This window comes from Pyxicephalus adspersus, chromosome 1 (assembly GCF_032062135.1).
Source record: "Pyxicephalus adspersus chromosome 1, UCB_Pads_2.0, whole genome shotgun sequence".
Taxonomy (NCBI): domain Eukaryota; kingdom Metazoa; phylum Chordata; class Amphibia; order Anura; family Pyxicephalidae; genus Pyxicephalus; species Pyxicephalus adspersus.
The window spans coordinates 132,654,237-132,679,994 of NC_092858.1; the positions used below are offsets into that span (position 1 = coordinate 132,654,237).

Here is a 25,758-nt window from a genome sequence, read left to right on the forward strand (position 1 = left end):
CAGACAGCAACATTTAGTTATAATGATATTGATCTGAATAGCTGTGACAGTACACTTGATGAAGTTTTAACTTGAGTAGCCCTAATACCAAATCAAACATCTGTGGAGCTGAAACCTATAACAGCTAAAATCCCTCAATATAATTTATTTTACAGCCAGCTATGGAGTTGCAGCAGTAGTTGGCTATAATGCTTTGCTATGGAGATTCATTTCACTGGTGTGTTATGTTCACCCCCTGCAGCTTACATTACAGCCACCAATGTCTTGTTTGTTGCATTAGTGCACATTTCCATATAGGAATGCGTTCCTTACTGCAATATAATATTGGAAACAGGACCGCATTTTCAAGTCAAGACCCAAAGCAAGGATTTCTTATTTTATTTCTTATATGCATATCTATCCTAGGTCAGTATAACAGCCAGGCAGCTAGCATATACAAAGCAAGACACACATTTCTCTGATGACAGGTTTATTAGAACTGTATAACAATGGATAGTTATCCTATATAGTTGTTTATAATGCTTTGCTGTTCTTTCCATCACTAGCCACTAATTATACCAAAGGTGTCCCATGAAGGAGATACATCAAATTTTGAGGCCTATCCTGAGGATGATTGGAATAAAGCTCCGCCAGTACCTTCTAAAGATCTAGAAATGTTTAAAAACTTCTAGCTGGGTAAGAATTCTATCGTATTTATGCAGCCTTGTGCAGAAAACTAATTCATTTTGTGATCTGATCATTTTCGATGTAGAAACCTAAAAATATAAATATTACTGATAAGGTACTGTATTTTCTTATATTACTAAGAATGCAAATAATTGTTTACTGCCATAGGCACTAAATTGACCTGTTTTCCATGAGCCCTTTACAGATTGTTTTCATTTTGGGTACTAGATTGTAAACTGTATGTCCAAGCAAAAACAAAAAAAAATATAGTTGAGAAGACTGAGAACCCCCTGTTCTATTGTTTACTCGTACCCAGCGATCTCTTCCAAAAGGCCTACTTATCCTCACTTGCTTTCAAAATTGTTTCACCAGACAGGAAATGGGAAAACTGCAACAGAAACAGCAAAAAAGTAATGAAAGCATCCAGGCCTTGGTGACCACTTTAGTTAGAACTGCCTAAGGGTATAAATTTTCTACACCCGACTAAATACATATGCAGTACTTCAGGAAATCCCATTCCCCACACCTTTCTTTTACTTCTATAAATAAAAAGTAAACTGAAGTCCTATCCTGCCTCTGCTCTACTAATAATTTTTTTCTATAGTTTTCCTCATCTTAATGTAACTCATGATAGTTGTTGTTTTTTTAAAGAAACCAAAGTTTTTGCTAGACATAAATTTTGATTGGTTTGCTTTAAGACAAGATCTGAATTTTCATTAGACCAAAACCATAAAAAAATGAGTATGCTTTCTCTTTTAAAATTCTAGGATCATGGCCCTACCCTGTAATAAATAATTACTTATTTTAAATCAACAAACTGATAAAACCATCTATTTGAATAGTTCTGTGTGCTGTTTGCCAAGCATTGGGTAAATAAAAAGTGAGCTCTTTAAATATATAGGTTGCTGCATATTTAACTGAACATTTTTTTTTCTTTTTTTTTTTAGAAAACTGGACAAAGAACAAAAACTTTTGGAACCTTTGTGAATAAAACAGAAATCCACTGTCATCCCTGACAGCTGAAATCTGTGTGCAAAAAGAAGATACCTCTGTTAGACATGCTTATGATCAAAACATGACAAGCCATGGCAATTTATGTTAGTTAGAGGACTCTAGACATTAGCAGATAATACACCTCTCAATGGAACATGACAACAAATTCCTGTGCATTCCTGAACTTAGGGTCTTAGTACTAGAGCATGTGATGCTGATATTGGATTTGGCCATCATTGCATTTGTGTAGTGTCCGATCTATTCTGAGCTTATTTGTCGGTGCACAAAATGCAAAATATGACTGAGCATTTCTTGCCATTTCCATTGCAAACAGGTTAACAAGAGGAGTTCTGAAACAGATAGTGATGACAATGTATTATTTGTAGAATATCTTACCATAATGGGTTGACCCTAGTTAGATGCTGAAAGGGAATGTATTCTGACCTCTGCTTAGCTAATTTCATGTAAAAAGGAAAGCAATTTTGCTGCTTTTAGAATATTTGCAGGATTTATTTTCATTATATCTCAAAAGAAAAAAAATATATATACTGTGTCTACAAGACAGACTTTTACAGGCAAAATACAAAAACTGCACATATTACAGTAATTAGAAGGCCATTTGGTAAAGATATAGTAAAACTCCTTCATAAAACTGTTTAGGCACTGTACTCAGATGACATCAGTACCCGTCACCAACAAGTACAGTGTCAACTGCACTTATACCTTCTTATACATATTTTTTAGCAAGGTCAATGAGAAATATAGTTCAAACAAAACTGTTTCCAGAGGTCTCTAAATGTGATTTTATTTTATTTTCTCCGGGATGGCAGCTAACATGATCTTTTAAACTAGACCACCCTAATAATGTTTTATCCATGCCCGCCATGTTGGATTGCTGGATATACTGTACGTACCCCTACAGGGTGTAATTGGTGTGTATTTTAGGACAAAGCTTTTTTTTAATGGTTTTGGATATTGTATGAAAGAGCAAATACCCATGTCAGTGTATTTTTTGCCATCTTTGTCAAATTTGGAAGATTTGTTTCTCACTTTCTGGTCCAGGGATCTACAAAGGAGTTGCCTGAAGAGATGTGCCTAGTCTAAACTAAATTCTTGTGACCATAAAAAAAAAAAAGTTTCCCCTCAAGGAGGCTGAAGGAGCTGTATGTGCATTAAAAGTTGGACTCTGGGCTCTGGTTAGATGTTTTGCTCTGTACACAGGGGGATGCTAAATATGAATACAGAGCAAACAAGTACCAGAATAAGCAAAGTTTAAGAAGCCACCCCTTCTCAAAGCTAGAGTTCTACATTGGATAAAACAAATAGTGCACTTGCCACAGATGCTTGGAAAGATAGGGAACAAGTACTGTGCCAGGGGAAGGGTTACTATTTATGGGGAGAGCAGCAGACTTGGGCAGATGTGAGGAAAAAGAAATCGGGAGAACAGCAGATTACAACAACATAAACCAAAGGTCCCCTGGGCCAGCAGCAACAGTAAGATGAAGGGAGACGGAGTTGGGAAATAAATTCTGCAGGGACTTCTATGGCTTCAGAAACTGGGGGTGTGGCAGACTCCAGAACTTAAAACCTTATTGGGGAGAGTGGACTCAAAATGAAAGCAGAGTAAGTCACCCACGTACATGTATGGTCAATCATTCTTCTAACTTTATCATATATTGGGAAGTATACTCAACCTGAACGTATATGATTGATAGGCAGATACAGAGAGAGATATGTCAAAGTCCAGCCTTTTTATGTACATACAGCTCTCATCTGTTTCACATGTGACTGTTTTGTTCTGTGTCACCTTGTTCACAAATTAAAGGAATTTTACTGTGTACTCCAAGGACTAGTAATAGAACAATATGGATATGAACGGTATGGTGCTGTCATTACTGTCCTCACATTAGGTGTGTTTAAAATGCCTAACATTGAGCTTTACCAACTAGATTCTAATATGTGATATCAAATATCAATAAACCCAGCATCCAACACCTATCCAGATATTTCCAGTAATAAAAACCTGACATAGCTCATCTAAATCTTCACAACCCTATCCAAACCTGAAAAAAAGTTTTAGCTTTAAATACACTTTGTAGTTTGTAGCATTTTGAGGCATAGTTAATGCAGAAATATGATAATAGGCAAAGATTTTTTCTAAAATACCAATGTTTAATATTGCATAGCAGAGTTTTTCTTTCTTATCAAATGTTTTTTTTAACCTTATTTGCCCACTTGGTCATACCAAATATATTGTATTTTAACAATGCTTTTACAGTACTCTTTATACTTGCACCAGTTCTCAAATATGTCCCCAACCAAATCTTTTGTTTTCCACGGCCTCAAAGCTTGCAACTGTTTGAGGTTATTGGGTAAAGCACAAATTTTCCCTAACCCAAAATCAATACTTTTTTTATACAGTCTACAATCATTGTTCATTTTCTCTAAAATAAAAAGCACATATTGACAATGTACAGAAAAGAATATATTAAGACCTGAGCACAGAGCTTGTGCAAAGATGTAAATGTTTGTACTTAACAAAAGTATAAGTTTTATTTTTTAAATTGTGTTTTTTTGTTTTTCAAAAACTTTGTTCAGGGATGGGCTAAATACATTTTTTTAATTTTCTTTTTCTAAGAGATTGTTATTTTAAACCTGCGTGTGATTGTGTGGTATATAAAAAGAAAAGTTGTGTCTGATGATATCTAACTAATTTGCTCTTATAGAAAAAAGCATTACTGTCAAGGAAAGCCACTTCAGGGGCAAGTGTGTTATTGGGTAGGTTTAGCGTTTCATTGAGGTAGACATTGGTAAGCTACACTTTGTAAATTCCTTGCGGGACAATAGAGGATTTTTCTCTGTGATTTTAAATTTACTTCCATTCATCATGGAAGTAGTTAAAGTGAGATTACAATCCAGACACTTGCATTGTCAAGTTTAGTAGCTACTTTGTATCGATTCATTTAATACGGTTGGTTAAACTGGTGACTATTTCTAAAATTGCACGTGAAATGTAAAAAGAAATCCGCTTTTATGTTTTTTTTTTTTTTCTGGTTGTATTTTTAAAACATAGTGTTACAATTGATTTACGGTATGTTTTCCTAAAATAATGATGCAAATTGCTGTCAGAAGTTTTGATTTTTTTCTTTTTTTCTGGACATTATTTATTAAAAGTATAAAATATCAACCATATATGAAAATCCAGTGTGCTCACTGTTTTCTTTAATAGATGTTCACGTAAATGATGTTGTCACGTCATAATTGGGTTTGGTGTTCAGTTTTGGGTCTCTGTGAAATTCAACCTAACGTGATTTTGAGCACCAATGATGTTCATTGATCTGATTAGGTACCTACTTTTTTGTTTGCCTTGATTAGGGCAGATGTATACTGTTATTGTCAAAATCAGGCACAAGGTACAGGTCAGAGAATCTAGCTGGCAACCAATGACGGGTACAAAGTACAGCTCATGGAATCCAGCTGGAAGCCACATGTTTGCTGAATTCACTGGGTGCTATGCTGTGCTTCTTGGAGGCCACTGGCTAGATTTGTCAAGCTGCACACTTTACCTGTCATGGGCTGAGGTGTACCTGTCTGATGCCAAGGACAATCAAGTAGGAATTTTACCAATTTTTTTTATTTTTAACTTATTTCCACCCAAATTGAAAGAGGTCAAATACTAAAGAATACATACTTTATAGTAGTACATTACTGTGATGTGTCTGCAGTTGTAATTCCAGATTCTACCATAATTCTACTTGGGAACTCCCATGTTGCCCTCATCACCCCCACAGTGTCCTGCAAACATAGAGATCATTCCATGCATTTGGTTGCACTTCAAGCACTCCAGAGAACACAATATAAACCAGAAAAAAATGTAAAATGCCTTTCTTGTCTTCTATACTGATGTGTTCAGGAAATCGGTACAATTTGTTTCAATACACTAACACAATACACTACAAGATATCCTTAAACCACATACGTTGGCAATGGTATCTTTCAGGTTTGAGCTTTAGCAGTCATGTAACAGTATCAGTTTGAGAAGCGGCCGAGGATATTCAGTAAAAAACCTGTGAACGTTGGTCCTTAATACATTAGGTACCAGAGAAGTGAAGCTTCATTTACCACCCATAAAAATCCAGTAATATGCTTTTATTAGCTGTTGTTTTTAATTGAATGTTTCACAAATTGTATGGCCAATTCATGTAGGTATTTCTTTATACAGGTTTTTGAAAAAAGATAGTATGCCTACATTGCAATGAGCTGTCTAGGTGTGTTAGCCTCAAAATGAACTTGGCTTACATTGCAGTAACGTGCAGTATAACAATTGCTTTTCTGACCACGCAGATCTAATATATTCTAAGTTTGATAACATTTTGATAGAAAATAGTAATCATTCCTGTAAAACAAATAATATAGATGGTATGTGAGGGCTTTGTTGAGTAAGGATGGATCATATCTCAATACAATAGAATATTTTGGAAAGTATTTGGTCCCTGCAGCTGTGTGAAATGATAAATTGTGTTCAGCTGGCCATGTATGTAAAGATCAGGATTAACTCTGGCTTTGAGTTTTGCAGCTCAAAACATATGGCTGAATGTATATCATCTATGCTGGGAACAAACAACTGTTGGACAAAAACAAATGCAATAAATTTTGTCAATGTTGTCTTGTCACTATATAGGTCAGTTCAGAAAGAAACAGATGTGTGCGTGTAGGGTGGAAATCTTATAATAAAATGAATCCCGTTATCTCATTTTTACTCCTAAGGACTAAAACTGGTGTTTTCATTTTTTTTTTAATTGGGTAATTATAATATATGAATAATTGACCTAAACTGTCCCTGCCATGCTTTCAAGGTAGACGGCAAAAAAATAAAAATAAACTGTTTCAGCTATTCACATCAAAAACAAAGGATTTGCTTCATACATCTGTAAACATATATGGAAGTCACACATCAAGTCACTCCTGATAAATGCTGCAACAGAACTGATAACTCTTCCAACCGGGCAACTTTTTCCCAATGTACTCTTGTCCATTTTTGGTGAGCCCGTGGTAATTGTAACCTCTGGTGCCTGTTCTTAGCTGAGTGGAGTTGCACCCAATGTGATCTGCTGCTATAGCCCATCTGCTTTAAGGTTCAATGTTCTTTTTAGAGATGCTCTTCTGCATACCTTGGTTGTGACATTGGAGTTGGTGTCTTTCTTTTAGGCTTAAACCAGTCTGGTAATTTTCTCTTCTGACCCCTGGCATCAACAAGGCATTTTCGCCCACAGAATTGCTGCTCATTGCCGCCATGTGCTTGGCTGATTACAAATTTGTGTTAACAAGCAGTTGAATGGGTGTACCTACATATAGTAATATACAAATTGAGAGCAAGCTCAGATGTAGGCATTACATTCCAACGTAAAGCTATAGCAACACACCAGAGAGGGCAGCTGAAGACATAAAGTTTGTGTCTGCACGATATGAATCACTTTAAATGAATATCTGCATAACACCCCAACAGCAACATTCACATGTAGCACAGGCACTTTATCTAATTCCCTTAGAATGTGATGTGACAGATGTGTTTTTTGACAATAGGAGGTTACTATTGCTGATTGTCAAATTCTAGTTACAAAATCCTATCGTGCCAGAAAACCCGCATTTTGAAACCCGCAGAATGAATGTTGATTCTTTTATTTACATGGCTAAAGGTTGGAATAGCTGTCAAATAAATATATAAAATTATATATAAATATACATTTATTGTATATAAACATTGTCCAGGGACAAGAGAACCCTATTGAGGGCTTTGCAAGTAATATTTGTTTTGAGAAAGATAAATTTTAGGGTGCACATTGGCATAGTATTTAGTAAAGATAAATACAATATGTGTGCTTATTCTAAACTGGATCGTTTGGATGCCTAATGTGTTAATGGTGATTAATATTATTAATAATAAAGAATAAAGGATTTATATAGTGCCAACATATTACGCAGCACTGTACATTAAATAGGGGTTGCAAATGACAGACAAATACAGACAGCGACACAGGAAGAGAGGACTCTGCCCTGAAAAGCTTACAATTTTATTATTATTCCCCTTGCACAAGGTCAATAAAGCAAGTCAAAGTAAAGAATAAATGGTACAAGGTGCAAAAGAGCAACCAGTAATACAGACATAGAAAAATCTTCCAAAAACCTATGAGCCAGCTGTAGAAAGGATCAATCACCATTTATCGTTCAGATGTGATGTATGCATTTCCCATCGCCTTATATTGGCCATATATGCAGTACTTTTATTTGCCTCCACAAAAAAAGAAAGTTAAAAGAATGGGAAAGTTTGCAAGAAACTTTTTCCAGTCACTACAATCAATTGATCAGTCTCTGCAGAAATACAGATTAACTAATAAAATTCACTTAGTAGATAAAATCACTTTTCCTATTCAGGATGACAGTGTCTATTTACTGTAAGTCAGACCAATATAGGATGGATTTTAAACAGAAACTATGCGTTGATATGATCAAAATTCCTTTTTAATAAAGCAGAACTAAACCCTCCAGAAAAAAAAGAAGTTTCTTGGCCCTAAGAAGTTCAGTAATATAATGCAAAAATATATTGTTTGGCACATTACTTGGCAAGTTTATTCCCTTTAGCATTTTATCTTCGGAGCGAGGCTTCAGTCCCCTGAATAATATGTTAATATAGGTGTGCATGCATGTACATACAATACATGTTTACAGCATGTATGGCCTATGAAAATAAGGGCTTTTTCCATCTTTAATACCCTGCCTGTTACCACGTAAAAAAATACTTTTAATTCTGCTTTACCTATAATATTGTTTATGGAGCTTCCATACAAATTTTTTTATTTAACTTAAAAAAAAAAAAAAAAATACTATTTCAATGGAGTCTGCAGCAACCTAGTTACCCAATAGTTCTTTAGATGTAGAGAACCCTGAAACACTAACCTCCTCTTTATGTTATTGACTCACGGCATTTCCTAGAATTCTGCATAGTGTGTGCAGTAAAATTTCCTGCTTACCCAGAAGTATCTTTTGGTTTGCTGTAGTGAGCTTTTCATCTTTGGTCATATACAGGTCACATCTTTACAGGGGTGCTGGGGATATAGAGGGGTGCTGGGATTGCCGTGTTTCCTAATACAAAACAGGAACATTTTCTGTAAATTAAACTCTCCCACTTGGCACTCATTTTTATGGCCCATTGTGGTGACTACAGAACATAAATAAATATCAATCTGCAACTATTTCTGCTAATCAGCAATTTCCATCAATGACGTGGAGAGGACTGTATTTTCCTAAATTATATTTGAAGGTATGACGAGGTTCCTAAAGTACATGCAGTATCTGAACAAAAACTGTTACAAAAATACATAGTGTATGATTTCTAACACTTCCTAAAGGAGCAGAGAGTAGTTTATGTTTAAAGGTCTAATCTCTTTAAAGCAGAGCCAAGCGCTAAAAAAAAAATAAAAAAATAAAGAGGAGTGTTTTTTTGCAGGCAATATCTCTTCTGCAAAAAACATTATCATCCTTTTTAACTATTTTCTTTAATGTACATTGAGCTATGCATGCACAGTTCAGTGTACCCTCTCATATCCTGGTATAACCCGTCTGCTGGAAATTAACTCTAACACACATGCACAGATGTTAGGCTACATACACACATGCAATGGTTATGATCGTTCATCGTCCATCGTCGGTGCATCCACAAGAACAGTCGTTCGGACGATGGCTCTCCATAGAGTGGAATGGTGCTGTATGTACAGCACTTGTTCATGCATTGTGCAGTGGTTTGTAGTTAGAAAGGATCATGAAACATCCTTTCCACTGACATTTCTTGCACGTGTGTGCCTTACTTTATTCCAGCCTGGCCAATCAAGATTGCAGAGGAACCAAAGCTGGAAAAAAATGGGTGAAAATATCAGCAATGGTACTGGGGCAAGAATAAATGAATGTATCTACAAAATATTAGAGAGGTAAGTGTATTTATTGCACCAATGACTTTTCTTGTCCTTTCTCCAATAAACAACCTACCTGCTTGCACTTTTTTTCAATGTTTAACGAATGCGCAATTTTGCGTTAACGTATAATTCTGTAGATTTGGAGAATGAATGGATTCCTGAAGGTGCAGTTTATTTTTTACCACTAGATGGCACTTGTATATCTTGTAAGAACATTGAGATTGTAATAATATTTATCAATAATTTAGATCTAAGAAATCCAGTGTCGGGAATATCACACCTCTGCATGAGTGACAAATATAGAAATAATATTCTTCTCACGTTTCCTTTTTTCCTTTCTGCATGCAACAATTTTTCTCTGTAGTGACAGGCTATCTTTTTATTGTAATAATGAGTAATTGTCCGAATTGCTTGACCTTCTGCTTTTCTGTCTTGAGGATGTCAGTTATAACCATTACTGGACAGTTCTCAGCCAAATTGTTTGTGCTAGGAAAGCGTTTGTCATTCCCACAGACATTCTCCCTTGTCTCTCTGTAGTTTACATCATTTTTTATAGCAGAATCACAAAACAGATAAAAAAAGTGTATATCATAGATAAGCAAGTATTGGTAAAATCCTCTCTGCTGGTAATTTCACTGGTTGGCTTCTCTGGGTTAGGTTAGCTTCTTACTGATATACGGGTCAATCTGTCAGTTCTCTGAATATAAATTACACATTACATAAAAAGAAGAGACATTCTCTGTATATACTAATATACTAATATACTGCTAAACCCCAATGTACAGTCTATATTTCTCAAAAAAAAACCTTTGATTAGGGCAGTAAAGCCTTACATATGTGTATTGAACATATACCGTACCTTAATCACTAAAAGGTTCAATTAAAACATCCCAATTATTATCTAAAAAAGTCAATATATATATATACAAAGAACTATATATTATTAATAAAATGTGCCTACTAAGTTTCTTTAAAAAATGTGATTATACACTTGCTTTCAACCAATTGCCCAGTTTTTTTTTCCTTTTAGTTTTTCTTGAACCTAACTCCAACCTTAAAAGATGAAAATAATGGAAAATAAATAATGGACATTTACCTTATTTGGTATCACAAATTAGTGCTTTACCATGCCATGTTCAGTACTGCAACACCTTTATTGTGCATTAACTTCATTTTCATTTCATTTTTTCCTCTGTTCTCATTTGATAGATTTTTCAGGAACTTTCTGTCTTGTTAGAATGTAAAAGAAAAACTCCCCAATATTGACACAGATGGCAATAAAAGAAAGACAGATGCTCTAACCATTCCCTGCGCTGTCTGAAAAAAATCACTGATCAGTCAAAACATTAGAGCAGATTTTAGACTAGCAGATAAAAGCAATGGCTTTTACTGCTCTTTTTTAATTACTGGCAATTGATAGGATCCTTGGAGTGGTAACAGTTGGCAATCACTAGGCATTTTCAAGTTCTTCTTACTTCTAGGCGCTGCATGTAGCATAAGAAAATTTGTGCAGAGGCACAACAAGCTAAATGCCTGTGAATGAACAAACCCATTGGTTCCAACATTGACCATTTTTTTGGAGGGGGCTAAATGTGGGTAATTCTTGAAATAAATACTAGTCTGAAATTATGGAGACAAGGATTCCACAAGTCCTCTGATTGTGTCCTGTGGTATTGGGCACCATGATATTGGTAGCAGACCTTTTACATTGCCCTGACTTTGCTGACTGGCCTTCTTCCTATAGTACATTCTGCTGCTATCTCTTCCCCAGACAAACAACACCACTGCCTTCCACATGATCTAAAAGAATAATGATTCATTAGACCATGCCACCCTCCATGGCCTGGTTTTGGTTTCTATGTTCCCTTTGTAAGCTCCTGTGGCAGTGGACTAGGGTCAGCCTATGCAGTCCCATATGCAGTAAACTGTCTTCTAAAACCTTTTTCTCATGACCAGATTTTTTTTTAATAATTTTTGCTACAGTAGCTTCTCAGTAGGTTTGGACCCAGCAGCCTAGCTGCTTCCCTCTACAGAGGTCCATGTCACTGGTTCTTCCTTTTTCCTTAGACAACTTTTGTTAGTTACTAACCACTGAATATCAAGATCACCCTCAAGAACATACTGTTTAGTCAAAATGGCACAATCCTTGCTTGGTGGTATTGTATTGGGGTAATCAATGCCAACAGTTTTTAAGGCTAAACTTGGGGCAAATATTAAACTACCCTCATATCTCATTCCACCCTTACTGCAGAGTTTTTGTTTTTCTTACATTTAGAAGCAAAATATACACAATGCAGGCAGTGATGTGGACACCGAAGGAAAAAGATTTGACGCTGAATCAGGGGTCTGGGTTAGTAAAGTGGGTTTACAGTTTTCCTGGAATAAAGCTCCAATTTTTTGGCTTGCCTAATCAGTATACAAGGTTAGGATTTAAAAATTGTCAATGTTCCTCTCAAAAGTTTACTAGTATGTTGTATCAAGCAAACAGGCAGGTAAGTCTAAAACTGGAGGGCCATGTGTGTGATGTACTCACATAATGCTAATACCAATCTTTATGCTTTTTAGCTTTGACATATCCTTAGAAAAGGTAAGACAAGGTAGATATTTCAATAATATACATTGTGATGTGTGTGGCAGCTTTGTCAAAAAACGCAACAAACATTACCATGCAGCATAATGTGTGTTTTCCAACACAGTATATTTGTATAAATGGGCCCTTAATCATAAAAAGTACTTCAGATCCAGTCAAGTGAGATGGTGTTATATGGCAACCACGAGTTGAGAGAACACAGCAGGAACTGATATTTGTTGGACATTTGTGACAACAACTAAGAACTATGCAAGCCCCGGGATATATATGATCTCTCAGTCCAGGAAGCAGATGCCAAAGTGGATAGGTGCCAAGCAAAAATGGCATTGTGTGCCACAAGCCAGGACATCTCATTCCTTTGTGTAAGCTACCTAATGATCCTGGAACACAATTGCTGTTAATGGTGGAACACCCACAAATGACTTCTTACCATATTGTTACACAACACAAGCTGTCCCCTACTGATCTGAAATGAAGCTCCATGAAGCTTGTGGATAACACAAAAGTCCTATTGATGTAAATTGAGTAAACTTTTCATTTTTGCACCAATTCAGTGTTTACTTGTTAAAAGAAGCTGATTTAATGTACTGAAGCTGATTTAAAGCATTAATGCTATTACCTCTTGCCTAGAATTGGAAACATGTTTGAGTGTCGGTCTGCTTTAAGACAGTAAAAAGTCTGGTAGAAACAAAAATACCAGGAAATATAGAGTCAGAAGTAAAAAAGTCTGCAGCATGAGAAGCTTTATTAAATCAAATGTCTCTCTTCAAAGGTTTCTTGAAGAGATAATGGAAGCCACTGACACATTTTCTGCATTTACAAAATTAGCAGTTTCCTTTTTACACAAGACAGGATGTTTACCTTTATTGTAGAGATTTAAATGAATTTATTGCTCATAAGGTAGCATAGCAGGCCGCCTTTAGTTCTTGCTGATGTTAGAGACTACAGTAGACACAGGAGGCCTGATTTATTAAAGCTCTTTAAAGCTGGAGAGGATACACTTTTATCAGTGAAGCTGGGTGAACCAGCAAACCTAAATTGGATTTCTTAATAGTAATTTGATTTTTGTTAGCAAATATTTTCAATCCAGTACCAGATCCATTCCATGTTTATTGGATCACTCAGCTTCACTGATGAACATGTATTCTCCCCATCCTTAGAGATCTTTATTAAATCAGGCCCAAGGTTTTCTGATTACATAGCTTTAGGTCTTGTTCTTACTAGTGTAGTGAAACTCTTAACAACGCACAAGATATTGGTTGATGCACCATTGGTTGAGTTACCATTTATTCTGAAAAGAACCCTAATTTTTGCCAACTCAATGCAGCACAACATGTGGCAAAGAACAGATATGCACTGCTCTTCTGAAGATTCCACCGGCACTGGCGTACTGTATCTTCTATCTCTGTAGGATTACAGCATTACCCGGTGGCATTTCTCATAGCTCTTAGAAACTGAAAGTACCTGCATGTCCCAAAGGTAGCTTCTACTCCACTGATAAATCTGCCATCCTCTGTTGTAGTACAAATTCTAAAATTTCCAGTCCCTTCATTATTGACCACACATCCCTTACCTACACTTACCTACCTACATCACAACCTACAGCCATCTACAGCACCCTTAGTAAAAATATATTTTATTTCTAATTTTTTCTATTCTATTTTTTATAGCTTTCTATTTAGCAGTTTACAAATAATTATTGTATATACTTGTCAAGGAAAGCCTGGAGCATGCGAGTGAAAGGAGTATAGGGAAAGGCTGGCATGACGGTGCAGACAGGCAGGAAGACTGCAAGGGGTTAATGATTAGGTAATGGTATGTGCAGCGCTTGCAGCACGAGGACAGGGGAAGGAAGGAGGGGGTGGGAGAGAGAGGTGCAGGGAAGGGATGAAAGGAGGGGTCAACTGGTAATAAAAAGGTCAGGAATGAGACAATAGGGGCTTTTTACCAGGGATCAGTTAGAAAGAAAGTTTTGGAAGTTTTATCTGCTTACCTTATGGTGAGTGTAGAGGAGCTTTTGGCTCAATTGAGGGTTGCTGCTGAGACCCATGGTCCTGGCTGGCTTCAGGAGCAGGTGAGCTCACTATTACAGGGGGTAGCTTCAATCCCCACGACTGGGGGACCGGACGCCAGGCGGCCGCGGAGGATTAGGCCTCCGGCGCGCCTGAGTCCTGAGCCCCCTAGGACTCGGCGCCGTTTTAGGAGGCCCATTCGGGACCCTCCGATCCCTCAAGCTCAGCCTCAGTTAGCTGTTGCTGAGGGGGAGGCTGGGAGGAATCCTCGGCCACGGCGGAGTCGTAGGGGGGATGATGGGGGGGCTGTTGCTGCCCCTCTGGCTTCCCCCCTCCTTCCAGGAGGACTGTGGAGCTTGCTGGGGGCGGACGAAGGACTGCTGGTGCCTGTGGATGTCGGGATGGTCAGCCCCTGCTGCCTGTTGGAGCCCCTGCAATCGGAAGGGCAGCCCTGGAGTTGCGGGGCTCCAGAGCTCAGAGACATGAATATGCCATTAGAAAAAGCATCTTAGTTTATATTCAGGCCACTAGGTGGCACTGTCCCCTCATGTAAACTGTATGAAGTATATACAGTAACAAACTTTTGCTACCCTGTTTCCCCTATAATAAGGCACTGTCCTATATTTTTTGAAATGCCAAAATGTGCCCTAGGTCTTATTTTCAGGGGGATGTCTTATTTTTCCATGAAGAAGACTACAGTACACATTTATTGTTGAAAATCACTCATGTGCCATTCATTGTCCCCTTCTGATCACTCATGTGCCATTGATTGTCCCCTTTCTGATCACTCTGTGCCATTGATTGTCCCCTTCTGATCACTTGTGTGCCATTGATTGTCCCCTTTCTGATCACTCGTGTGCCATTGATTGTCACCTTTCTGATCACTCGTGTGCCATTGATTGTCCCCTTTCTGATCACTCTGTGCCATTGATTGTCCCCTTTCTGATCACTCATGTGCCATTGATTGTCCTCTTTCTGATCACTACTGTATGTGCCATTGATTGTCCCCTTCTGATCACTACCGTATGTGCCATTGATTGTCCCCTTCTGATCACTGACTCACTTTTTTCTGGCTTCTACGGCCGGTAACGGACTCTTTTAGGGCAGTGATCAGCAGCTTGCTTGTCCTTTGAAGTTACTTTCAGTTTCACTCTGCACTGCAGCCAGCATCGAGGAGTCACACAGAGGCACACAGTATCAGGTATCGGATGATGTCTTATTTGCGGGGGGTGCTTTATTTTAATTGTTTGAGCAAAAATCGGGGAGTGGCTTATTTGATGGGGATGCATTATCATCGGGGAAACACGGTATCTGAGACACTTTACATAAGGACACAGTGCCATTTACTGGTGACCAACAATAGTGCATCATTTAAAACAGACCTAGCACCACATTTTGACATTATTATAAAAGAGTGGCTAATCTTTTTATATATTGAAAAAATTTGGATTTTTTTTTCATTTTTATTGTTTTTAAATACTTTTTTTAGGATTGTCAGGGAGGGCTGCTTCCATCTTTACCGCCGTAATGGTAAAGACTGAATGAAAAATCCTCAGCCCCCTGGGATATATATCACATCACTTAGATCTCAGGCATGCGCAGAAGGGGCTTTCCTAAAATGTAAAAAAAAAAAAGTGCCAATCTCACGCATGCACAGTGAGATCAACACATTTTTGACATTTTTTAACATTTTCAGAAAGGTCTCTGTGCAGTGCAAGACTGGGTGACGTAAAAAGAGGCCATAAAAAGAAGGAAGACGGTGTCTGTGCCCATTGTCCAGTCTGCGCTAGAAAGAAGAAGGAGACCAGGAGGGCGTGGAACCTACTGGAATAAGTTTTTGCCTATATTACTACATTCCCCATCAGTGGAGGTTGCACATACATTTTTTGCTTCAAAAAGAAGGATTTGCTAACTAATCCAACTACTGTGTTATCTGTACAAGAAGGATAAAGGGTCACATACAGTAAAAGTTTAAATGCATAATAATTGTATACAAAGAAACATTTTAGTATTGTCAGGGTTAGATTTTTATTTTCTGCACCTCCATTTGCTTAGCAACTGGGGCAAATGCTGTGCAGAAGGGGCATAGATCAAATTTGATACTAATCTGAAATGCAATCAATGCATACTTTAATTGCTGATGTGCCTCAGTGGCCAGCTTGTCAGTCTCAGGGGCAGCTAAACTGAATGATTGGCTTTCAGTTCATAAAATATAATGCTTTCTTTTAGACCAACCAAAACATTTGAAACATTTTAAACTTTTATTTATGTGCACATTCCAGAATATAAACTCATTTTTTATGTTGAGATAATCAAGCTTGACAAATCAATTTCTGTGATTTTCCAGGCTTACACTCTCACCCTATTATCTTTTGTTCACTTTTCTTCTGGTGCATTGCTGTATGTTTATGGAAAGGGTTGTTTCTCAATGTGTCTGCTCTTATCTGGTGCATTGCTAAATCCAATAGCTGGAATCCTTAAGTTAAGGACCACATATTTTGGATGTTCCTTAAATTGGCATATATGCAATCAAAACCTCTGCTTGTAAAGAAAATCTTAAATAGAACAGCTGGCCTCAATGTGGTCCTGCACCATCCAAGCTGGACACTGACATCTTATTCTATCTCCAATCTCAGGTGATGTATCTCAATAAAAACAGAAAAGAATCTGCCATCTTCACTGTGCTTGCAGTTTTATCATTGCAGGCATAAACCTATTCTGAGCAGCCCGTAGGTATCCCAGGAGGCTCTGCACTCCCATTCAGACTTTAGTGCTGCAGCAATTGAGACAGAAGAAGAGGAATGCTTAGGGGGGAAAAAGCATTTTTGCTTTGTTTAAAGGGGTAATCTACCCTTTCATATAAAATATAAATTGTGGTGATGGGTCTCCTTTAAATAACTTTAGGTACATTTTTGATGTCTAGCTTGAAAGGGTGCTCGGAGCTTCCTGTATTGGTTAATTACCATGCCCATTAGCACATTTCTCCTTTGGACTGGCTGCTATTGTTGCTTACTTTTTATTACTTATTATTATTACTTAGCAAATTTTTAACAATTTTTTCCACCCCAACCCTTTCAGAGTAATGCTGGTACAACACAGCCTGTCTCTGACTTCTTCTGCTGGCTGCATGGTCCATAAACTCAGCCCCAACATATGCTTGACATGCTTCTGCCCAGTGACTGGTTTATGCCATGCCTACACAATACGTGTTTTATACATTCAAGAGAAACTATACCCACTTTGCCATAATTAAAAAACAATGGATTTCCAATGAACTGAATACTCCCCAAGAATTTGCTTTGGCTGCACATATTCCTGATCTGGATTGTATCTTGATCTTTGGGGACTGATATTGTTATCTCTGATCACAATTTCTTTTTCATTCATAGAGTTATAATATTAGTAAAGACATCTGCTATATGTTTATAAAAAGCACATATTCCAGTAACTGCTGACTTTATGGTACAAGTAATCTCTAAGCTATCCGTGTTTGATGAGTTATAAGGAATGACTCCACTTCTTTTCACAGGGGAAATAAGCTATGCACTTTTCCTGAAGCCTCAGAGCAGCTCTCTCACCCACAACTTCAAAGAAGACTGTGAAAATTATCAGCTGCACTGTATTCAGCTGTCCTAGCCATATGCACACAGACAAAAATGACATCATTGTCCTTTGCCAGTATGTCTGAATACCAGAGACAGAAAACTGTTTTCTTTTTACCTAAATACAGTGAAAACTGTTAAAAAGGTCATAAAATAAAAGTTTAAAAAAAGGGCTAAATTACAAGTCAAATAAGACTATTTCAGTTGTATCATTAGTTGTCTATTCATTCAATCCAAGGCAAAATAACAGGTTTACATAAAGTGGAGCTGAACCAAAAATACCATAAAATACTGTGGATTTTTTCTTACACTTACACTTGCATGTACCATGCAGAGCCTATCAATATTCTTCATGGAATAGACCTTAATGTCAGAGACAATGTAGGATCTGTGCACATGCATGGCTGCTGAAAAGCCGAAGAGGATTGCATTGGATCTGGACGAGTCAGCGGTGAAAATGGCAGCTTTGGGGGACTAACAGGTTTTTGAACTTGACATTACTGCAGGGTGCAAAAAAAGGTAAATGTGTGCTAAAAAGTACAGCGTACTTGGTGGTTATGGCAAAAGCGCACCCCACCAGTGCAGGTTTAGTTTTTCTTTAATAGTCTACTGCCTGCCACCCCGCTGCTGCTAAAACTTATTTTCCAATACTTCTGGATATTGGATATGTCTCTTTTTCTCTGACAGGCTGGGCTCACAGGAAACGGACAGAATGATGGATTAAAAAGAAGGTCAGGAACAAAGCTGGAGAACTTTTTTAATCATTCCTAATGGCTCCAAAAATGCCTTTTACCAACATACTGCAGCACAACACAAGACAACCCAGGGCTTTTAGGAGTGGGGGTGGTGAACTGACCAAGTTTATTATGCTGGTAATACTCATATGTCAGAGAGAAGCAAATGTAATGAAATCTCTGCAAGTTTTTAAATGCTGGTGGACCACAGATAACCCGCTAAATGCTATTCTAGACCTTCCATAACAGGAATAGGGGAGGAAATGCACACAGTAAGGAATAATAAAACAAGATGGAGTGCTAGGCAAGATCTCATTTTTGATGTCCCGAAACCTTCAATCTTTTTTGCTTTTTTTGTGTGTAGAACAATCCATTTGATAAGTTTGAAATGAACAGATATTGATTTGCTATTATTAAAAAAAGGCTAGAAATGTGTACCTTTAAAATCATATGATGACTTTACTGATTTTGCCAAGCTAGTGGTTGAAATTTATTCTAGATGGAGTTATAGTCAAGACTTTAAAATGTTATTTATATTGCATATAAAGTTGTATACATAAGAATGAAATAATTGGCAGAAAAATTACCATTAGACCCAAAGTGGAAGTTAAATTACAAAAAAAAAAAAAATAGGGAACAAAAAAAAAAAATATGTTTACTAGAGCTTATAACCTTATGGGTTGTGTGGTCAGCTTCTTTTTAGATGCACCTAAGGTCCGTTTCACAGATCTCCTGACTTTCTTCAACGGTGCTTTTGTATTCCTATCAACTAACATTGGAATATAAGCAGTCCTGACAAATTCAAATCCCCATGTATTCATGCTTTTACCTTGTCATTAAAATTTCATTCTCATCAAGATGAATGTTTTGGCTATATGTGGATCCAGGTAATATATAATATTTTCTGAGTCACTGCAAGAGATTTCCAGGGTTTTATCAACCCTGGCTGGTTCCCCTTTATGTAGCACTAACTCATTTATTGTCATGGAGTCACAGCTTTAATCTTTTATTAATACAATTCATAGAGTGTTGTCACCCTAGCAAAATAGTATGTTGCTGGTAGGATCACCAATGAAAATGCTGAAAAATATGCCAAAAAAAAGAAATTGATGCTACCACTACATCTAAAGACCGGTAAGCTGCAATGTATTACATCTTTGTTTTTAGCTTTAATTATGTGCTAACAGAGAACAAGAATGTAGGCAGTAAAGTTCAAACTTTCTACTAGATTTCTTCCTGGCTAATAATTCACTATAAACAGTGAAGCAGTAGGATGACCAAACTAGCAACCTTTGAAAGAAATCAGCAATGACAGGTTTACTTCCCTTTTCGTTTAGTGTTTCCCTAAATGACGTAGATCTGGGTCAGGTTAAATTTCTGCCTCCACAATATTGATAGGAAAAAGAAGACTTCCATTAAACGTTTTTACTGGAGTGGATTCTTTTCATTTTACATCTGTATATGTGATTAATATTTGTATAAGTAAATCATAAATTGTGTTAGTCAAATATGACTTGATTTAGAAATGTAGCACCAAACGACAAAAATGTGTGAAAGGTAGAGTGCTCCATTTGTCATTCTCACTTTCACATTTCAGAATAACTACACTTACTGGAAGTCAGGAAGTGTTGTTGAAAAGTGGCCCGATGAGATAAATTTGATCCACAAGAATGTAAAATACAACATGATTTCAATAAATAAGCTACCTTTGACAGCTTGCTGATTTGGTAACATTTCTTGTAACACACAGTAGGAACACAATCAGTGTTACCATTAGCATTGTCAGTGTTATGATTATGTTTATTGTTGTGTTTAATATTATTGAGCTAAAATCAGTGATACACAGTTACCCAATCCTTTTGTAAACCCTAACAATGAACTTTGCTTATTTGCTTCCCTTTAGTCTGTTAAATATGTAATTGAAAATGTTCTCTTATATCTGTTTGATAAGTGCAAAAACTAAAGGTGCGTACACACTTCCAATTTTTATCGTTCAAAACGAACGACGAACGATCGATTGGGCAAAAAATCGTTCGTAAAAAAGTAACCAACGACGCCGACGAACGAGGAAAGTCGTTGGAAACGAACGACTGGACCGGCGGATCGGATTGGACGACGATCGTTGACCATCGTTCATGTGTACGGTCGTTCGTTGATCGTCCATGGGCTGAGCATGCGTAATGAACGAACGTTCGTTCACTTTCCTGTCGTGCACAAAGTTCCTCTATCGCTCAAACGATCGTATCTATTGTGTGTACAATATCTACGAACGATCGTGTCGTTATCTCTATGTGCAGGATCGGTGCTATACGATCGTTCGTAGATATCGTGCAGGATCGTTCGTCGTTCGTTTTCCAACGATAATAATTGGAAGTGTGTACGTAGCTTTACTTTGTCCAGGGCATAAGCATAAGTTTCTGGGAAGCACCAGGTACCTGTGAGACTTCTCTGGTGGGCACTCATACACCTTATTTCACCATGTTTGGATAGAGAAGCAAGTGGATATACCCTACAGACATCAGTATACCAATGTGTGGGCAGTTTGTGACATTGCCAAAGCTGATTCTGTAAGATGTAGGCCAAGACACCTGGTGTCCCTTGGACAGATTTACCCTATTGGCAGGGCCAAGTACAGGGGAGAGAAGAGGAAGACTTCCTTTGAGATAACAGCCCATCTAGTGAAGGTACTCTACACCCAATATACCTTTTGGAACCCTTGTGGTCACATGGTGTCATACAGACCATACATGAATTTTGTGAACTCTCATACTATTGCACTGGACTGATTAGTCTAGACTTACCTGGACAGGACGGTGTATCTGCCCCTTTCCATTTAACCCACTTTCAGTCAGTTGAATATGGCAAGCCGAGATACCCCCAAAAAATTGGTCAGGGGAGCATGACTCTTCTGTAGACATCATATCCATACCAGCAAAATTAATTATTATCAGACCGTTCAATTTTTGTGCCCTATTGCTGGTCTTGCCTACACACTCTGATCTGAAGGCCCTGATTACTAAATTGGAGGCATCTCACCAAGCAGCCCTTCATGGAGGCGGTGGCCCATAAAGTTGATGGCATAACTGTAAGTCCTTGCACTACAGATTCTGCAACTGGAGTAGGATAGAAAGTTTCAACTCCAACAGCTGGTTTCTGCGCGATCTTCCATGGCAGACTACGAGCACAGGTCACAAGGCAATCTGTTTTGCTTATGTTGTCTACTAGAAAGTCATGCTCCCCTGCCAATTTTTTAGGGGTATCTTGGCCTGCTGTATTGAGTTGAATAGGTTCTAAGTGTGTGTATAATATAGAGGTTTTTACAAAATAATGATTTTGCACTGTTTATTACCAGTGCACATGTTAAATATAGGATCTACATGACATGTATATAAAAATCACATCCTAACAATACAGGATTACACTAGAAGATAACAATTACAGTTTATTCTGTGCATGAGTAATAGCAGTAATCCTGGTATTTTTCTTGTCAAAAGGTTTAGAAGTCACTAGAGCTATCAAATTCATCTTAAAAAATTAATAAGATTCTTTTTGAAAATCCCAGCAACCAAAATATTGTGTCACTGCTCAACTCCTAAAAATGTTCCAGGTAATGCAGACAATTTAATTATAGAGGATTCCATTTTGCCCAGGGGAGGTTAACTGATACATTTTGTGTTTCACACATTTTTGTCAGTGTCAATGGCAATAAAGAACCATGAACTGTTTTATGACAGTAGTAGTGTTTTATGACAGCCCTCCGGTAGTAGTAAACAAAACTATTATCCATGTTTAACAGCAGTTTAGACTTGTTTGGTCTTTGGAACAAAAGCTAAGTAGTCAAGGAAAGTTTACTCCACTGGGTAGGTCATAGTCTATAAAAGGTACATCTCTATCCTAAATGCGCAGTGTTTTTTCTGTCCTACCCTGGTACAATCAACATTTAGTTTGCTGTGCTTGTGCTCCTATGCAGAAGTCCAAGATCTATTCTGTTTAGGTGCATGGAAGGTCAGCACGCTCCTCACCCTTTCCATTCATCCAAAATGCTGGCCTGGCAACTTGGTTAATCTACTAACAGACAGGTAGTCTGTGTCTGTATGCCCTTAATCCACTTCTATTGTTCTGCCAGTTTAGCAAAAGGAGCAACTCAGGAGAGTCCTAGCACCTTTGACTCCAAAATGTCCAACTGATATGAATTGGGTATGTGTGATTTGTATAATGAAGAAGGTTAATTTAGGCCCAGGCAGTGTCACATTCCAGGGTCAGACCTGACGTACCCAGGCTGCAAGTTCTCTGTAGCAAAGTTCAAGATTTTTGTGGCTGAGGTGCAAAGTCTAAGAAGCAGCCTGTGTTCACCAAAACATCTCAAAAGGAGTGCTAGACTTTGCTGTAGACATTCCCTAGATTGTGGTCCCAGGCAAACTGACACAGGAAGCTGCAAAGTGCAGTACCAGGACCATACACAGTTTTGGAAATAGGGACAAATCAAAAGTCAGGACAGGGAAGGAGTAGATGTAATCAGGAATAGGCTGGGGTATGTAACCGGTGAGTAAGCCAGGAGTTAGAATGCGAGAATTTAAGGGGTCACAAGAACACACCAGGTCACAGGGGGCACTTGCAGTAACAAGCGAAACAAGAGATCACAGCAGGCATTTATGGTCACAGAATACATTTGGTGGTGACATAAGGTCAGACAGGTCACTGAAGCGCACTTGGGGTCTCAATAGATTACAGTAGGCACAAGAGACAGAAATGTTAAGGGATTACAGGCAGGGGTGTAGTGGGGTGGGCACGGATGGGAACGCTGTGCCCTCACTTTTTTCGGGAATGTGCTTTCCGTGCCCACTCCTATTTTGCCAAGAATTCTTTGGTGGTTCGTGGGTCTGGCCAGTCGGCCCCTCCTTCCGCTAGGGAAGGGTGCACCAGACTACACTCCTGATTACAGGAGATAACTGTAGACATGGAAGGCGCTTGGGATCACAGGAGGCACTGGAGGGGTTCCCTGTACTTCTAGTTGAAAAAACAGTGTTCTGAGATGTTCTACTGGTTGTATTTGTATATTGATGAATGATATAAAGATGAAGTTTATTTCAGTTACACGCAGAGCCCCTAAGCGCTAAAACCTACCCCGCTGTAAATTACATTTTACCTATAACACCTAAGATTATTCAGTCTTTGTTATTGTCATTTTTTGTTGTTTAGATGGTAATTTACCCTAAATGTTCTCTTTTTTGATTGTTTAATCTTTTATTATATGTTCATTAAAGCTATCTCCTTTTTCACATCACCCTCAATTGCAATAACCTGACGCCCAGCTAAGCAACATCATAAGTGTATTTACAGACCTAAAGTTCCATCATAAAGTAGCCTCTAAACGTGGGCACATTTTCTTTACACTATATACTGTCTATTTGGAAAACAATGTTGCATTTTGTACCTATAGCCTATATTGATATATTACACAGTATTTATATAGTGCCGACATATTATGCAGCTCTTTACAAAGTCAATAGTCATGTCACTAACTTTTCCTCGAAGGGGCCCACAATCTAATGTCTCTACATGAGTCATATGTCTTTAATACAGTCTAAGGTCAATTTTCATGGGGAAACCAATTAACCTAACTGCATGTTTTGGGGAGGAAACCCATGCAAACTCCATGCAGATAGCCTCCTGGCCGAGATTTCAACCTAGGACCTTGCACTGCAAAGGCCAGAGTCCTAGTCACTGAACAATCGTGCTGCCCAAGCACTGAGCCTATACCTTTTGTTTGTACTTTATAAAAAGTATCTTTATGCTTTATGAACCCAGACCCAGTCTCGTGTTTTAAAGCACCCTGGTCTATACATTTGAGCACAGATCCTTTAGCTATAAGTTTGGATAGTTTTTAAGCCCCAACCATTCCCCTTTCCTTCCTTAAAAAGTAACTGTTCATTGAAAAGAAAAAACCTAACTAATCCTCAGGCAGACACAGCTTGCCTTACTAGCAATCTTGCTAGAACTCTTTTATCTGTTGTCTTTACAATGTTTTTACCATACAATGAGGACTTCATACTTTGATTACCTTCTCCAGCATTACAGTATGAATAGTGCCAAGGGATACACCTACTGTGTACACCTACAGCCTGCAGGGTAATTAAATACAATAAGTACAGGTAGTCTCAAGATTACATACGAGATAGGGACTGTAGGTTTGTTCTTAAGTTATATTTGTATGTAAGTTGGAACAGGTACACTGTTTTAACAAATGCAATTAGGACAGATGTTTGACTCAACATAATATTAGGCAGCATGATGTTTACTATATAAAATCCTCACTGCCAGTTAATCACAAACAAAGCAAAAAAAAAGATAACTTTATGGAGCCTAGACATTTATTAACTTCTGGAGCAAGCTGTGCTTTGATATGCAAAAATCAATAACTGCAGAGTTTGTCTTGGTCATTAAAGAGTTACAAGAGGCTGCAGAACAGCTCAGCCCTTAAGATCACCCACAACATCAGCAGTGTTTACCAAAAGATTTCTTCTGCAAGTCATGCAAACCGCCCCCTTCCCCCCCATCAAGCCTCCGTCCTGCACACGAGCAGGGAAGCAGAAGCAGGGAAGCCCCGTTCGTATCTAGAAGTCGTCCATATGTTGCATGTTCTTAACTCTGGGACTACCTACACCAAAATTTTTGCCAGCATGGAAATCTATAACTGAATAAAGCTTACTCATAATATATATTTAAAGATACAGATATCCTTTAATAAAAGCTCAAGCCTCACCTGGGTAGCTGTAGGTGAATATTGCAAGGTGATATTTAATTTAGTATTTTTAACAAAACATATAACAAATGCATCAATGTAAAACTAAAAAAAAATTGAATAACATTAACCAAAAATACCAAACAGATTTGTACAACTATTCAAAGAATGTTTTGTATGGAAAGTTTCCTTGAAAAACTCATGGGGAACGCACACACTGAGCAAATGGCAAAACACTTCCCAAACGGCCATTTTAACAATCACGTAAAATTTAACATATGGCTGTAATGTCATTAGGTCACTCGGCAAGGAATGGGTCAGGTTGGGATTACCTCACAGGCTAATTATGACACCCATTTGTGTAATACTGTTACTGAATGTCAGGCTGTTAAATGTTAGGTAACATCTCTCTGTTCATAATAAAAAAAGATAATAATTCCATCATTTTACAA

The 25,758-nt window shown here is 37.8% G+C and overlaps 1 protein-coding gene across 1 annotated transcript in view; it reads left to right on the forward strand.

The window, feature by feature from the left end:
* PRKX (protein kinase cAMP-dependent X-linked catalytic subunit) overlaps nucleotides 1-4,859 on the forward strand; it is a 75,967-nt gene extending 71,108 nt beyond the window's left edge. Inside the window, exons 8-9 of the mRNA XM_072427464.1 lie at nucleotides 546-675; nucleotides 1,614-4,859. Of these exons, the coding sequence (XP_072283565.1) occupies nucleotides 546-671 (126 nt within the window). The 3' untranslated portion in view covers nucleotides 672-675; nucleotides 1,614-4,859. The remainder of the gene's footprint in view (nucleotides 1-545; nucleotides 676-1,613) is intronic.
* The last annotated feature ends 20,899 nt before the right edge of the window (nucleotides 4,860-25,758 follow it).